The following is a 12,836-nucleotide window of genomic DNA, read 5'->3' on the forward strand; positions in this document are numbered from 1 at the left end:
TTAATTACTCGTTAATAGGTTATGAAAACACGAGCACGCAAAAAAGGCCTAACCCTACAAAAACTTTTTATCTGGTTACAAAATGAAGAGATCGAACAAAAAATTTAAACTCGCCTTTTATCAGGTCGTTCCAAGGCCGTAAAAATTAGAACTTGTACCAGACAAGCGAATAATCTTTACAGCACGTTGCAAGTTCGTATGCCAATATTTACTAAACACAAATGCGTGACAGGCACTGTCAGGTAGGAAAAAATCCTCACTTTTCAGGAATTTCACACGGATAATTAGAATTTTCGAGGCTAGTTGAATCCCGGGCACGAAATGTGGCATATTTTATGCAAAAATAAACAGAACCGCCAAGAATGCCTGGTGGCCATCTTGTTTGATTCGTCGGAGTAGAGCAAGTACACCGACAAGAAAAAGCTTCAACTCACCTATGACGCACGCCTTTGTTATGAAAATACCGTCGTAGTGCGTCCCTCGTCCAGACGAGGATTTTTTCAGCAAAAATTTAACAAATGCACCAGCCAGTTTGCTGGAAACCGCGGCTTTTTTACGGAAACATTGTGCTGCGTGTTACCCTCGACTTCATGCGTACCGGACGCTGCGCAGTTAGAACTGCGCAGTGCGTAGGTCAAGTCAGGATTGGCCCGCCCAATTGCAATCGAATTTTTTATTCAGGAACAATATTTAATGATGAAAAGAATATTTTATTTCAATATGAAATTACTTTCAAAGAGTGTTGGAATACAAAAATCAGGGGTCAACTAATTTATTTGTTTTATAGTTCAGTTAAAAAAAACAGTATTTTGATTTCAGGAAGTGGAGATTTAAATAAGTGACGTCCAATCAGAGCCGGATTTTCCTTGTCGACTCCGATCCTTGGCCTTTGGCGCGATTATTTTTTTATTATGAAATTATTCAAATTATAGATTAAAATAGCGTTAATGTCTTAAAAATTATTATTTTGTATTACAAAATTATACTAGAAGTGTTAAAACAATGAGAAAAACTTGTTTTAATCTCATTTATATCATAATTGTCATTTAATATTTTTTTTAATTCATCTTCTATATTCAAATCCAAATTTATACTTCCGGTTGAAATTTATGAAATGTGAATGAAATTGATGAACAATTAGGTAAAAGCTAATTTTTCATACAAAAATGAATTTAAATTGTTAAATAAAGAGTTGAATTTCTATTAAGCTACCGATTCGATTATATAAATAAATGTTATTAGTTGCTGATTTGATGTCGCACACGTGTTTATGCAGGTTTGTATTTATTTAGCGTGTTTAGAAACTTGGAGCTCAAAATGGCTGAACCGCGTGCATCTTGTTCAAAATATATTAGTGATAATGAAGAACAAAGTGAGGAAGAAACAGAAATGGAAGTCCAAGATGGTAATAGTGACGATACGGAGATGGATATTAAACCATTATCTAAATCTCAGCCAGTGAGAAAAAAGAAACGAGGGATAATATATATTTCGTCGATACCAAAGTACATGAACGTGATTAAAGTTCGAGAAATTTTTTCCCAGTATGGAGAAATTGGGAGAGTTTATCTACAACTCGCTGAACACGGTTTGTTACAAATAATTTTCGATTTGGATTAATTAAAAAATGTGATGATCGTCCTCTACGTTCTTCGAAGTGAACATAACCTTAAAATCTAGTAGTGTTTTCATTTTGACCTCTTGATCGCTTTGTGTTTTGTTTATTACTGTAGTAAATGAACCAATTTCCGGTGAAAAATACGTTTTTAGGTGGTAATTCAACTATTGCAACGAAAATTTATGTTTTATTTATTGTAAATTCGTCTTTTTGGGTAGAAAATTATTCTTTCTATTCCAAAATTAAACTTCTTGGTTAAAAATTGAATTATTTTTGTTAAGTATTTAGAATAATTAAACTTTAACTTCTCACACTATTTGTCGCAATTTTTAACGGTGAAAATGAATCATTTTTTTGACGGAAATCAAATATTTTAGTAAAAAAATTATAGTTTTTAATGTGCAATTCTAAAGCAGTTTAATCTTTGAAACCTTGAAACCAAAATTTTTTCTTAAATTAATTTTTAGATTAATTTTTTAAAGCTTTCGAATTTTAAATCTCACAATATTTTAGTTTTGGATTTAATAATTTTGGATATGAATATAAATCAATTTCTAATTGAAAAGCTTAAAATTGTCCAATTAAAAAAAATCAGAACATATTTTATTGAAACATTTCTAGAATGAATAATAATTCTAAAGGAAGATTTAAAATTAAAAATTGAGTTTAATTTTTCCATTTCATATGTTTTAATTTTGCAATTAAAATTTAATTATTTAAATTTTGGCAAGTATAATTAGCAATTTAAAAACTACTAATTTTGAAGCTAATTATTTATTTACCAAGTTTTTTTGTTTGTTTAGAATGTAATTCATTTTTTTTTCATTTCAGAAAAATTTGTTTAATGAGCTTTAATGTTTAATTTTCATTTTATTATGTAATAACAATTTAAAATTCTAGAATTTCAGAAGTTTCGACTTTAAAAGATTTAATTTATTTTTCAATCCTGAATGTGAAATTTTAATCGCTTTGAATTTAAAATTAATCAAATTGAAAAGTTTTTAATCTTCAATTATTTAATTTTTAACACCTTTAATTGGAAAGTATACAATTTCAATTCCTATGAATTTTGAATGACCCAGTTGTCAACTGTCCAATATTAAAATATTCAAAAATATTTGAAACCGACTGAAAAAGTGTCGATTTCGCAAAGAAATCCAATTTTTTTTAACGGGAGAAAGCCGGGAGTAGACAATATTTAAAAAAATATTGGCCACCATAAATTTGTAGAAAATTCGTCTTTATTGGTAGAAAATTAATATTTTTGGTTAAAAAATATTCTTTTTTATTTAAAATTCCACTATTTCATTGGTTTTTTAAAATCAATGGTTATCAATTCATTTATTGTTGTTAAAAATTGATTATTTTAGTTAAAATTTATTTCTTTGCTTGAAAATTGAAAATTAATTTTTTTTACTGCAAGTTTATCTTCCATTCATTTTAAAAATTGATATTTTTAATATAGAATTCATTTTTTTAAAATTCAAAATAGAATTCTTTTGTTGAAAATTAAACTTTTGTGGTTGAGGATTGAAATATTTTATTAAAATTTTAACTTCCATTTTTGGTTAAAAATTAATATTTTTCAGTTAAAACTTCAGCTATTTTGTTTAAAATTAATGTATTTAGTGGAAAATTCGTTTTTCTTGGTAGAAAATTAATATTTTTGATTAAAAAATATTCTTTTTTATTTAAAATTTCACTATTTTATTGGATTTTTAATTCGATGGTTATCAATTAATTTTTTGTTATTAAAGATTGATTATTTTAGTTGAAATTTATTTCTTTGCTTGACAATTGAGAATTAATTTTTGTAACGGAAAGTTTATCTTTCATTTATTTTGAAAATTGATATTTTTAATATAGAATTCATCTTTTTTTTAAATTCAAAATACAATTCTTTTGTTGAAAATTAAACTTTTGTGGTTGAGGATTGAAATATTTTATTAAAAATTTAAGTATTCCATTTTTGGTTAAAAATTAATATTTTTCAGTTGAAACTTCAGCTATTTTGTTTAAAATTTATGTATTTAGTGGAAAATTCGTTTTTCTTGGTAGAAAATTAATATTTTTGATTAAAAAATATTCTTTTTTATTTAAAATTCCACTATTTTATTGGATTTTTAATTCGATGGTTATCAATTAATTTTTTGTTATTAAAGATTGATTATTTTAGTTGAAATTTATTTCTTTGCTTGACAATTGAGAATTAATTTTTGTAACGGAATGTTTATCTTTCGTTTATTTTGAAAATTGATATTTTTAATATAGAATTCATCTTTTTTTTAAATTCAAAATACAATTCTTTTGTTGAAAATTAAACTTTTGTGGTTGAGGATTGAAATATTTTATTAAAAATTTAACTATTCAATTTTTGGTTAAAAATTAATATTTTTCAGTTGAAACTTTAGCTATTTTGTTTAAAATTGATGTATTTAGGGGAAAATTCGTTTTTCTTGGTAGAAAATTAATCTTCTTGTTTAAAACCCATATTTTTGGCTGAAAATTCAATTATTTTATTGAAAATTGATCTGTTTTTACCAAATTTGTCTGCTTGGGGTGAAAATTAAATTATTTGGTTAAAAATTCGCTCTTTTTTGTTTAATTCGTCAAGTTGAAAAATTCTGTTAAAAATCATCTATTTTGTTAAAAATTTGTATTTGTAATTGAATATTTATCTTTTCTAGTTTAACATGGAAGTGGTTGAAAATAAATCTGTATTGTTTGGAGATTTAATTATTAATTGAACCATTCCATTTTTTTTTGTCGAAAATCGATCTTTTTAAATTAAAAATGTACATATTTTAGTTGAAACTTCAACCGTATGATGGAAAATCTATTTATATTATTATTATTATTATTATTTGGTTAAATGTTAAAATATTTCGTTATAAATTCAATTTTTGTTGCAAATTCATAATGTTAGTTGAAAATTCATTTCTTTGGTTGAAAGTTTATCTTTTCTAGTCAAAAATACAACTGTTTTGTTAAAAATTAATCTGTATTGGTGGTGGATTTAACTATTTTATGGCAATTTTAATTGAAATGTCAGCTATTATATTTTCCTTTAAAAAATAACAATATTTGATTGAAATTCAAACTACTTTGTTAAAAGTTCTTTTTTTCAGATATAATTTTAGTTCAACTTTTTTTTTTCTAAGGTTCAAAATTGATGTTTGAAACTGAAAATTAAATCATTCAATTTTGGTTGAAAATTTATCTCTTTTAGTTCAAAATTTGTGTGTTCTGTTGCAAATTCACCTTTCTTGTAGAAAGTTACAATTGTTGCTTACAATTTAAATTATTTAATTTAAAGTTCAACAATTTTTTAAAAAAAATAATGCTTTTCGATTAAAAATTTCGCTATTTTCGGTTGAAATTTTATATTTCTTTAAATTATTAATTTATTTTGTTAAAATTTTTAGGATTAAAGGTTTAATTATTTTGTTAGTAAATTTTTATGTTTGCTTGCAAATTCAACTTATTTGTAGAAACTTCGTCTTTGATTTGAAATTGTATAGAATTTCGAATTATTTAAATGAAAACGAAATAATTTTGAACTTCTTTAATATCACACTAGTATTTTAATTTTTTTGTATCTTACAATTATTTATCTATAAAGGATTAGAATTTGATCATTAATAATTTTAAGTAAATAATTTATAATCAAATGTGAATCTTCTTTGAACTTTTAGAAAGATATTTTTTTTTATTGTCGAAAAATTATAAATATTCTTTGAAATCTAAGAATTGTTTATTGAAATTATCAATAATTTCTTACGAAAAATACGAACAAAATTGTTGCCTTCTTTTTTTTCATCGTTATTACTACTATTTTTCATTTGTATAAAGATAATAGTGGGCTGTCCAAATTTAATAGTTAATTAATTGTTAAAAAAATATTTACCTTTAATATCAAATAATTTTGTATTAACATTTTTTGCAAAGCCTGATCATTCTTGTAGAAAAATATGTATGTTTCTTTTTATGATTAAATTTCTAAACTGAAACTAAAATTAAAAATTAATTTAATTTCAGAGTTAAAACCGAAAACAAAAAAGCAGAAAAAAAGGAAAAAACCAGCAATGCATTTCACAGAAGGCTGGGTTGAATTTGAAAGTAAAAGAGTAGCCAAATTCGTTGCAGAGAGGTTGAACAATACGCTGATTTCCGTAAGCAAAAAAAGCAAATTTTGCGACATAACATGGAACATAAAATACTTACCAAGGTACGTTTATTTTAGCTCGGAAATAATTATATTAGATTTTACATTTTTTTTTCTTTTTTTTTTAAAGCATTCCTCTTTTCTATGATTTTAAGAAGTGAAAAAAGTATCAGTAATTTCCTCTGAAATAAAAAACCTTTTTTATTACGAAAATAGTTTAAAACTTACGAAAAGTAATGATTTTAACAATAATATGGTTAAAATAAAGCCTTCTTGTAAGTTAAAAGTTTTTTATTAACTCATTATGATCAGTAATATTATTTTGATTCTTAAAGTGATAGAAAAACTATTTTTTTCAAAGATTTGATTTTTGGCACGACAACTAATTTAATTGGAAATCTAATATTATATTTTTGGATAAGAATTGTTCTATTTTGGTTAAAAATTCGACTATTTAGTTAAAAATCCAATCATTTTGTCGAAAACTAATCTTTTTTTCGGCGACAATTCAACTATTTTGTTGAGAATTCGTTTTTTTTTTACAGAAAATTCGTCTTTGTGGATTAAAAATTCATCTTTTGATGGAAAGTTCAGCCTTTTCTTTTGTTTGTGATTCATCTTTTTGGTTGGCTATTTAACTGTTTTGTTAAAAATGATCTTTTTTTTATACGAAAATTCATATTTTTAGGATGGATTATCTATCTTTTTGACTTTATTGTTTTACAATTTGTTTGAAATTATTTTTTTCTTCACTTAAAAATGTTTCTTGGTTTTAAATTAAATTTTTTTGTTTGAAAATTCGTCACTTTTTGGCTGAAAATTCGTCTGTTGGTAGAAATTTAATCTTTTTGGCAGAAAAATGATCTCTTTTGGTTAAAGATAAAAACTGTTTTGTTGAAAATTCTTTTTCTTTTTTTTTTTTTTTTAATTCAACTGTTTTTAATTTGAAATTTTACTATTTTTTATTGGTTAAACATTCAATTGCATGGTTGAAAGTTGAACTAATTTGTTAAAAATTCGTATTTTTGGTAGACAATTAATCTTCTTGGTTGATGAATCATCTTTTTGGATAAGAATTCGACAATTTTTCCAGCCAATGTAAATATTTGTTGCAAATTGTATTTTTGGTTTGAAAATTCATCTCTTTTGGTTGAAAATTCGTCTTTTTAGGTTGAATTCAATTGTTTTTGATTTGGAATTTAAATATTTTTTGGTGGAAACATCAACTATGATATTTTTTGTTGAAAATTAAACTATTTTGATAGAAAATTCAAAGATTTGTTGCATATTTGTCTTTTTTGTTTGAAAATTCATCTCTTTTGTTTAAACATTTGACTGTTTGATCAACTTTTTTGTCGAATATTCGTATTTTTTTGTTAAATTTAACTGTTTTTTATTTGACATTCACATTGCTTTTAATTGAAACAGCAACTAATTTGCCGAAAGTTGAATTATTTTGGAAATTATTTGGAAATTCCTCTTTTTTTTGGTTGAAAATTCATTTTCTTGAGTTGATAATTCTACTATTTTGCTAACAAATTCAATCAATAGTTGCAAATTTGTCTTTTTTTATTGAAAATTCATCTGTTTTGGTTGAAAGTTAAAATATTTCGTAAACCTTTCATTTCTTTATTTAAAAATTTATATTTTTAATTAAAAATTTAAGTAGTTTGTTAAAAATTAATATTTTCCTGGTTGAAAAATTGCAGTATTTTGTAGAAAATTTGCGTTTTTGTCTTGGAAATTCAACAAGTTTTTTGAAATGTTAATTTTAAATTGGATGAAAAATCATTCTTAGTTGCAAATTTGTCTTTTTGGTTTGAAAATTCATATCTTTTGGTTAAAATGCAACTGTTTGATTGCAAATTTTACTATTTGGTTGAAAATTAATCTGTTTGGGTTGAATTTAACTGGTTTTAATATGAAATTTAAATATACTTTGGTTAAAACATCAACTTAAAATTTTTTAATTTAAAATTCAACTACATAGTTGAATTTTGAATTGCTTTGTTAAAAGTTGATTTATTTGGTTAAAAATGTGTCGATTTTGGTAGAAAATTTATCTATTTTGTTTAAAAAATTAACTATTTAGTTAAACTTGAACTTGTGGGTGGAAAATCTATACTTTCGGGTTAAAAGTTCAAGTATTTTATAAAAAAATCTTGTATTTTTGCCATTAAAATTCAACATTTGGGTTGCATTTTTTTCTTACTTGGCTGAAGTTTTTTTTTTTTTTTTTGAAAATTCAGCTCTTTTATTACATTTTTCATTACATTTTTTGTTGAAAATTCAACTACCTGGATGAAAGTTGAACCACTTATTTGAAAATTCTTTTTTTCTTCAAAATTTCTCTTTTTCGTGGATAATATTAATCTTGTTTATTGAAAATTGTTTTTTTTTGTTTGTTAAATTATTTTGGTAGAAAATTTAACTATTTGTTGCTAATTTTTTTTTTTTTTTTAAATGATCACTTTTGGTTAAAATTGCAACTATTTTGTTGAAAATTCAACTATTTCGTAGAAAATTGATCTTTTCTTAAATTTATTTATTAAAATTCGTCTTTATTGGTTAAAATTTCAACTAAGTGGTTAAAATTTGAACTGCTTTTTAAAAACTCATTTATTTGTTAAAAGTTCGTCTTTTGGTAGAATCTTTTTGGTTAAAAAATAGTCTTCTCGAATTGAAAAATCAACTATTTTGTTTGAAAGTTTAAATATTTAGTTGAAACTTCAACTGATGAAATCAGCTATTATATTTTTTGTTGTCTTTTTTATTTAAAAATTGCTCTTTTCTTGGTTAGAAAATTTAAATAATAAGTTAAAAATTAATTTTTTGGTTAAAAATACATATTTTCGAGTTCCAAATTCAACTGTTTTATAGAAAAATAATCATTTTGGCTAGAAAATCCAAGCATTTCGTTCCATTCTTTTCTTACTTGGCTGACAAATCTTTCGTGGTTGAAAATTCAACTTTTTTGTTGAAAATCCTTTTTTCTTATGTAAGTTTTTATCTTAACAAGCTGAAAATTCAACTAATTCGTTAAAAAATCAACTTTTTTGTTAGAAATTCGTCTCGTCAGTGTCAAAATTCAATTATTTGTTTTTAAAGTCAACTGTTTGGTTTAATTCCATATGAAAATATCAGGGATTTTTTTTAGGGTCAGGGAATTGTTTTGGGAGTGTGCTAAATTTTGTTTTAATTGCAATATTAAATTGAAGAAGAATGAGTTTTCATTTTTAAAAGTAGCTTTATATTAATGTATTCAACTATATTTGGGAAAATTCGCTTTTTTCAAATTAACCTTTTAAACTGAAATTTCAACTATTCTGTTTTTGGTTGAAAATTAAACGATTTCAGTTGAAAATTCATTCTTTTTCGTTGAATTCCATTATTTTTTATACAAATTTAAATCTTCTTTGATTGAAATTTTAATTAATACCATTTTTGTCCCAACTTGACCTTTTTTAAATGAAGATTTAATTACTCAGTTGACAGTTACTCTCTTGTTTAAAAATTAATTTTTTGTTAAATATTTATCATTTTAGTTGAAAATCCATCTCTTGGGTTTGGAAAATGAGCAATTTTGTTGAAATTTCGTTTTTTCGTTGGCCAAAAATGAATTTGTTTTTCTCTAAAAACTTTAATATTCCTGTCGAAACTTTAAATATTTGGTTAAAAAATAATCTTTTTTAGTTGAAATTTCTTACTTTAAAAATTTTCCATTGAAGATTTTTATTTTGAAGCTTACATTTTTAATTTAAAGAATTTTTAAATGCTTTTTTAAAAGCTTGAACAAATAAAAAATAAAAGCCTTTTGATGTTGAATATTTTTGATAAAAACATTCCTATTTAATAAATAAATAAATGTTGTTTAAATTTATATGTACTTTAACCAATAGAAAGTGAACAAAAACGATTTGACAAAACGATTTTAAATCAGTTCAAAATTTAAGAATTTTCAGATTTTAATGTTAGAAATTAAACGGTTCAAGTTTGAAAGTCTTAGTCAATAAACAAATGTGAGCGTGTGACTGAAAGTTTATAAACTATTTTCAACTTAAAAATAACTTCATAATAATATATTCTTAATTAAAGGATTTTATTAAATTTAAAATATTGTTTTAGTCTAAAATATTCCATTTTTAACCCATTCAATTGGAAATTTTTAATTAAAAAAAAAAGATTAATTATTGAATATTAGCAATATTTTAATTTTTATTTAAGGCAAGTAAATTGAAACCAAATATTTTAAAGTAAAGAATCTTTAACTGAATTGTTTGACATAGAAAACCTGGAATCGTTAAAATTTCGAAGAGCCTTTTAAACTCTGAAAGTTACAATTTTAATTTTTGTATTTGAAAAATGCTTAATTTGTAAGTGAGATTTTTAAATTTTGATGTATAATTTACAAGTGAACAATCGTAAAAAAACTTTGAGTAATTTTAAGAGATTTTTAGGAGTTTTAAAAATATTAAAAATTATCATTCAAATTTTAAAGAGTTTTCTTAAAATCTTCTAGAATCTTTTTTGAAAATTTTATTTAAATCTTTGAAAAACTTTTTAAATATTCTCTTTAAATAATGTTTCAAAAAGAAAAATTATTTTTAATGTTCCTATGAATCTTTAAAAAGTATTTTTATTCTTTTGACGTAAAATTTGCAGGATTTTCTGAAAATTGTAAAAAAAATGCAATTAATTTTGACAGATACTTAGAAGCTCTGGCAAAAATTCCAAAAAAATTTTTAATTCAAAACAAATTTAAAACAACTTCTAGATTTCTCATGATTTTGAAATAAAATTTTGAAGCTTTCCAAGGAGGTTTTAACTATTTGAAAAGAAAATAATTGAATTTCTAATTTAAGAAGTGTTCAGTTAATTTTTTTTTCAATTCTTCAATATTTAATGCTTCTAATTTAAAATTCCTTAATTTTTTTATATTGAAAAATGTTAGTACCTTTAATTTTATACGCGTAAATTATTGAGCATTTGAATACAAAATTTTTTAATTAAAAACTTTTAAATTTAAATGTTCACAATTTAAAGGATCCACTTTGAGTGCTTTCATTTGCAGCTCAATTTTTATTACTTTTAGTGGAAATTTTTTTAGCTCTAGTTGAAAATTAATGTTTTTTGTTTAAAATTCAACTATTGCATTTTTTTATGTTTTGGATTTGACTAAGTAAAATGAATGAAATAATTTGATTTTAATTTTTTTGTCTACTGATCTAAAATCAATATTTTTTTGATATTGATTTTTATTTCTAAATTTTAAACACTTGTAAGATTAATTTTTACAACATTTGAATGTTTTATATTATTTGCTGTTAGGTTTTTAGCCATTTTTTCACATTTTAGAAATAAAAATAAATATTTAAAAAAAAATTATTTTAGACCGGTAGAAAAAAATATAAATATTCATCATTTTAATTGAAAATTCATCTTTTTGGTTGAAAGTAAAAGTACTTGGTTCAAGATTGAACTCCTTTCCAAAAAATTCCAGATGATTCATCATTTTAGTTGGAAATTCATTAGTTTGGTTGAAAATTCAACTTTTTTTTTATTGGAAATACATTTTTTTAATTATCTTTCTTGGTAGAAAATTAATGGTCCTGTTTATTATTAAATATTGATAATTTTAGTAATTATTTCATCTTCATAGTTGAAAATAAAACGACATGGTTAAAAGTTGAATTTAATTTGCTTTGAACAAAGTCTGTTTAGGGTTGAAAATTGATCTTTCTTAGTTAAAAAATGCAGCTATTTGTTTGAAAATTGATCTTTTTTTAGTTGAAAAATCCGCTATTAGGTAGAAAATTCATGAATATTTTTGAAAATCAAAATTTACACTTAAAAAGTTAGGAATTTGTAGCGATTTGAAAAGAATTTGATATAGTACCCACACTGTTTTGACTAAATATGCACTGAATTTGAAGTATAAGTAGATAAAATAAAGATTTGTTTGTTGTTATTATGTTTTTACTATCATATAATTATTCAATTAATCTATAGTACTAAATTTTTAAATATCGTTTAATATTAATTAAATTCTTTAGAAAATAGACCAAAAAACATTATTTAGAATAAATTCGCGTAAACTTATACCAGGAAAAAACCTGGAATTGTCAAGGAATTTTTTTCCAGGATTTGAGTAGGCATCCTGAAAGAATTCATACCTCTATTTTTTTTTTTTTTTTTTTTTTTTTTTTTTTTTTTTTTTTTTTTTTTGAAAAATCGCCCTATTTCCCATGTTTTGAGATAATTTTGGACTCTGAAATCTTTGATATTAAAATGAAAAAAATATTTTACCTTAAATCCGAAAATAAAATTTGTTTTCAGATTTAAGTGGATTCATTTGAGCGAAAGACTCGCTTACGAAAGGGCAGTGCACAAACAAAGAAAGATTACTGAAATCGCACAGGCGAAACGTGAGGCAAGCTTTTTCTCTTTCAATGTCGATAGAAGTGAGAAATTGAAAAAGAAGAAAGATAAGGGAGAGAAATCAACATCTGACACTTGGGAAGTTACTCAGAGAGACACCGATATGGAAATCAGGAAAAAGAAAAACGAAGTCACGGATAATAGAACAGAACTTGTCAAGAAATTATTTAGTTAATCTCATTTATAATGTAAATAGAAAGTATTTTTTAAATTTTTTAATAGGACAATACATTATTTATTAATGTAAAATATAGCTTTAATTTATTTTATTTTTATTAATAGGGGTGTTCATCAATTTTATAGGATTTTTCTTTATCTTTATTTTGGAAATGCTTGAAAAAATGAAAATTTGCCTGATTTCGAGAAAATTTGTCTCTGGAGTTTTCGTCTAAATTGGAACTGAAATAATAGAAATAAAAAAGTGTAACTTTTTTGTTAAAAGTAAATTATTTTCGATTGAAAAGTCTACTATTTTATTTTTTTACTATTTTTTCTTTACGATTAATAATAATAATTTTTTTTGGCAGAAAAATATTTTTTTATAATATTATATAATATATATTAAAATATAATAAAAATATAAAATATTATAATATAGTATTTAAAAATATTTTA

The 12,836-nt window shown here is 23.2% G+C and overlaps 2 protein-coding genes across 2 annotated transcripts in view; one reads left to right on the forward strand and one right to left on the reverse strand.

Annotated features, from left to right (window-relative positions):
- LOC117175179 (titin homolog) overlaps nt 1–590 on the reverse strand; it is a 97,953-nt gene extending 97,363 nt beyond the window's left edge. The window contains exon 1 of the mRNA XM_033364801.1: nt 435–590. The gene's annotated coding sequence lies outside the window, so the exon portion shown is untranslated. The remainder of the gene's footprint in view (nt 1–434) is intronic.
- LOC117175180 (activator of basal transcription 1-like) lies at nt 185–12,470 on the forward strand. The gene is made up of 4 exons (XM_033364803.1): nt 185–192; nt 1,293–1,588; nt 5,657–5,846; nt 12,120–12,470. The coding sequence occupies exons 2-4, from the start codon at nt 1,318–1,320 to the stop codon at nt 12,394–12,396; spliced, it is 738 nt and encodes a 245-aa protein (XP_033220694.1). The 5' UTR covers nt 185–192; nt 1,293–1,317; the 3' UTR covers nt 12,397–12,470.
- The last annotated feature ends 366 nt before the right edge of the window (nt 12,471–12,836 follow it).

This window comes from Belonocnema kinseyi, chromosome 6 (genome assembly GCF_010883055.1).
Source record: "Belonocnema kinseyi isolate 2016_QV_RU_SX_M_011 chromosome 6, B_treatae_v1, whole genome shotgun sequence".
Classification (NCBI taxonomy): domain Eukaryota; kingdom Metazoa; phylum Arthropoda; class Insecta; order Hymenoptera; family Cynipidae; genus Belonocnema; species Belonocnema kinseyi.

Excerpts from the sequence above, each read along its gene's own strand:
- LOC117175180 (XM_033364803.1), top strand. The coding sequence starts at position 1,318 with ATGGCTGAACCGCGTGCATCTTGTTCAAAATATATTAGTGATAATGAA. Across the intron at positions 1,589-5,656 it reads TCTACAACTCGCTGAACACG|AGTTAAAACCGAAAACAAAA; the intron begins GTTTGTTACAAA and ends ATTTAATTTCAG. Across the intron at positions 5,847-12,119 it reads AACATAAAATACTTACCAAG|ATTTAAGTGGATTCATTTGA; the intron begins GTACGTTTATTT and ends ATTTGTTTTCAG.